This window comes from Plectropomus leopardus, unplaced genomic scaffold (genome assembly GCF_008729295.1).
Source record: "Plectropomus leopardus isolate mb unplaced genomic scaffold, YSFRI_Pleo_2.0 unplaced_scaffold12227, whole genome shotgun sequence".
Taxonomy (NCBI): Eukaryota; Metazoa; Chordata; class Actinopteri; order Perciformes; family Serranidae; genus Plectropomus; species Plectropomus leopardus.
In genome coordinates, this window is record NW_024612979.1 from 1 (window position 1) to 3,867 (window position 3,867).

Genomic DNA, 3,867 nt, shown 5'->3' on the forward strand with positions numbered 1-3,867 from the left:
TTTTGTTTTTATTTGACAGGACAGCTTGTAGTGTGAAAGGGGGAGAGCGAGGGGTTGACATGCAGGATGTAGCCTCCATATGTGGGGCGCCCCAAAAAATGGATTTTGATTGAACAATACATGAAAATATTTATGGGAAAAAGCCATGAGTCATTCTTAATGTTATGAAAAAAAAACAACATAAAATGAAGTGAAAAATGTGATGCCATCATGTAGTGAAAGTTGTCTTATTTACAGGTATTTATTTTGAGGTATTAAAAATGAATAACTGTTATTATCATGATCGATTAACCCGCCAAATATTTTCCCAATTGATCAATCTCTAAATGTGAGAAAATAGTGATGTGGTCATAATTTCATCTCGGTCTGTGTTGTTGTTTGCAGGTGTTGGAGCTCCTCCTCGCCATGTGCAGCGTCTCAGGACTGCGCTCGCTGCTGTGTGAGGTGGTTTTCAGACCCGCGGGACCCAGACTCAGGGCGGCAGGACGCAGGCAGGGGGCCGGACCGGACGGCGGACGCAAAGCAGAGTCAGGGCTCGCCCTGGTGCAGTGGCTGAGCTCGCCTGTGGAGGGCGCCGAGTCGTGCTCTCTTCAGGTCCTGCAGCTGCTGAATGAGCTGCTGGAGGTACGGCAACACAACTGGGACACAATCAAGACCCTGAGGGAGCTCTCAGAGGTTTTTGGCAGGTGGTTTGGAGCAGCCGAGTTCTGGTATAGTGGTTTGACCAAAGACCAGGTGCACCTGAGAGTCCTGATCAGTCAGTTTCAGAGATTCAGGTCGTCTGAATGAGTGTCAGGTTAAATTTAGAACAATGTCACAGCCCCAATATTTGTCAGTCCAACCGAAAAGCTGACAGCAGCTTTCAGATCAGCACAGAAATTAAATGTAGAAATGTATCAGTATTTTATCCTTAACCCTTTGAAACCTGAGCAAACTGGCCTGATTCCTATTAAGAATGCATGAAGAAAGCAATGAAATGATCCCAAATATTGGCAAGAAATTGATAAAAGTTAGTAAAAAGTAAAGTTGCAAAAAAGTAAAAGTTTTGAGAAAATAACCTGAAAAAAATATGAAAGAAAAAAATTAATGACCTTGAGAAAAAAATGCAAAATTTATTATTTATTTATTGATTTTAGGAGAATAATTTTAATTGCAACATTATAATACTTATATATGCCATTAATTATGAATATTTTTCTCTTCTAATGATTTTTTCTCTTGCAATTTGTGAGGCATTTCTTGTTAAGTTGCTCATTTTTCTTCATGTTGTCAAACTTAATCAAAATAATTTGCTCAGGTTTCAAGGGTTTAAATGCTTGTTAAAGGAATCTGAATGCAGCAACAGAACTGATTGCAATCTAAGTTTCAAAGGGTTTATTCAATATGCATTAGTTTGTATAAATTGGGGTCCTCGGCTGGCTGCGACAAGATTACAGTTTTATTAGCCAGTTCTGTAACAACACGAACAGTCGTGCATCAAACTTCGAACGATAACTCACTCGACTGCTGTTTTTTGTGGAGCTGCTGCTGCTCTGTCTTATCTGCTAATGTTGAGTCACAGTTCTCTTTTACACCATGATATCATCAATTATGAATGTGTATTTCATTAGAAACTTGATGTGTGGTACAAAATGGTGTCAGTTGCATCATTCTCTCGGTCAGTGTGTGTGAGCTGGTTGTCTTGCATACAAATGTTCTGGCCTTGGACACGTGACCATAAAGAGCTGAGAATAACGTGCACAGCTCACGTGTTGTTACGAGCCCTGACCGCTGACACATTTTTAGTGCATGTTTCATTAATCTGTAGACTTAAAGGTCCAGTAAACGGCTGTTTTTGTTGCTGCTAACTTTGTTACCCCTTCTCGTCCTTCTCGTGTCCTCCTGTCTCTCCGTCCAGGAGGCGTTGGGAGCAGAGAGTGTGTCTGAATGTGTGCTGAGCTTCGTAGAAATGTTGCTTCCTGTTCTGCTGGGGCTGCTGAGGGGCCTCGATGCTTCGCAGGGCGACGCTCACCTCAGAAAACACTGCCACCGCATCACACACGTCAGCAGCCTGCTGCTCAATATCCTTCCTCTGTGGCTGTAGCTCTTCTTTTAAAATGATTTTAACAAGAAGACATTGAGACATTCCCTCGATTAGGGCCAAAAAGCGGCCCCCGACTTGTTTGAAAGTATCTTCTCTCCCCATTTTTCTCTATGTAACACATCAATCTGTTCGATTTATGCACTAAAACAGCAGGGATTAGGTTATTTCCAGTTTCTAAATATTATTCTGCATTCTGTTGTTGCCAGACTGACCCACAACCTTTTCCGTTCATTCATAGTGACGTTATCGAGTAAAATTCCCGAGAGAAAAATAAAGCTGGAGATTTAATAAAATGGATGTTAAAGAGTTTATTCAGGAAGAGATGTGAATCTGCTTTCATCACAAAACAATATTATATCGATACTTTGGGCATCAATACGATGTTTGCTGATATCTGCCACGATACTTTGCTTCTGGCCCAAAAAAAGTAAAAACATCTAAATAGCTGTAAATTAAAACTGGTTCATTCTTGAAATAACTGGAATTTCAATTTTGTTTAATTTAAATCATGATCTTTTTCCTAAAGTTTCAGGACTATCTGACTTTTAGACAAGCACGAGTGTCTCCGAAAACAAAACATTTGATTTATTCCCAAATAAATAGTGCTCATCTGCTTGACGCTGTGTGACAGCGAAGCATAATTTCAAAATAAAGGCGCGTGTGAAAGAGGATGGTACGGATCGATGTTTGAACTTTGCATCAACGTCACATGATCGTCACTTATTTCGACGATAAATCGACGCTAATCCATGGATCGTTACACCCCGAGTGATAACATAATCCCACAGGAGCACATTTTTTCCACAAAATAATCACGTCTGCAAGAGTACCAACTTCCTTCTCTCATCTCAAGCAGGTGTTGCTCTGTGTTTGTTTTTTCAATTTTTTTGTTTGAAGACTTAACTCCTCCACTCCTGTGTGCTGAGGACTTCACCAGATCTTTGGTGTCTCGTCAGGTGAGCGCTCAGCTCTGCCTCTCGCAGGTCGAGTCCCTCCTCTCCTGGTTTCACAGCAACAGCCCCCTCACCTGCCATCCTCCAGGCTCCGACAACGATCTCAGGTGAGCGGCTGCTGTATTTCTGATCAGATACCGTTAAAAAGATGCTAATGCTTTTGCAGCTTTAGTACAAACAGCTGTAGTTTTGTGTTTCAGTCAGGTGTGTGCAGAAGCTCTGCTGACGACTCTGGAGTTAATGAGCAAACTGAGACAACAGGTGAAGGACATGGAGACCGGCTTCTACAGGATGTTACAGGTACACACACACACACACACACACACACACACACAATCACCTACGTCCTGCATCTTTTCATTTCTGTGACCTCTTCTTCCTCTCTGCGTCCCTTTATCGTTCAGGACCAGAGGATCGTGGCGCCGCTCTCTCTGTCCCTGACGTCCCACCACAGAGAGCGAGTGCAGACCGGACTCTCTCTGTTGTTTGAAGCCGCGCCCCTCCCTGACTTCCCGTCTCTGGTGTGAGTCACTCGTGGAAAACAACACATATGTCACCAAATCTCTAATCCTGTAATATACAGGACACTCTCACCTCTGGCATGTCTCTAAAATTCCTGAAACAATCAGGGAGAGATTTTTTTAACAGTTCATAACTCATGTTTATAAAACTTTAAATGAGTGAAGAAAACACATTGATTAACTCTTTGTAACTTGAGCAAATTGGCTTGATTTCTTACAAAAGCATGGCAAGAAGGCAATAAGTAAGTTTTCAATGCATGGCCCAAAAATGAGCAATAATGTTTTTTTAAAAAAACAAAATTACCTTAAA

General features: G+C 41.7%; 1 protein-coding gene across 1 annotated transcript; it reads left to right on the forward strand.

The window, feature by feature from the left end:
• The first annotated feature begins 397 nt into the window (after window positions 1–397).
• LOC121963715 (protein CIP2A homolog) lies at window positions 398–3,832 on the forward strand. Its single transcript, XM_042513975.1, has 5 exons — window positions 398–624; window positions 1,898–2,060; window positions 2,996–3,143; window positions 3,237–3,336; window positions 3,441–3,832. The coding sequence occupies exons 1-5, from the start codon at window positions 406–408 to the stop codon at window positions 3,561–3,563; spliced, it is 753 nt and encodes a 250-aa protein (XP_042369909.1). The 5' UTR covers window positions 398–405; the 3' UTR covers window positions 3,564–3,832.
• Window positions 3,833–3,867: the final 35 nt, after the last annotated feature.

Bases quoted from the DNA above. Each gene is read 5' to 3' on its own strand.
- LOC121963715 (XM_042513975.1), top strand. From the start codon at position 406: ATGTGCAGCGTCTCAGGACTGCGCTCGCTGCTGTGTGAGGTGGTTTTC. The intron at 2,061-2,995 runs ATATCCTTCCTC...TAACTCCTCCAC, and splicing joins CGTCAGCAGCCTGCTGCTCA to TCCTGTGTGCTGAGGACTTC. The intron at 3,144-3,236 runs GTGAGCGGCTGC...TTTGTGTTTCAG, and splicing joins GGCTCCGACAACGATCTCAG to TCAGGTGTGTGCAGAAGCTC.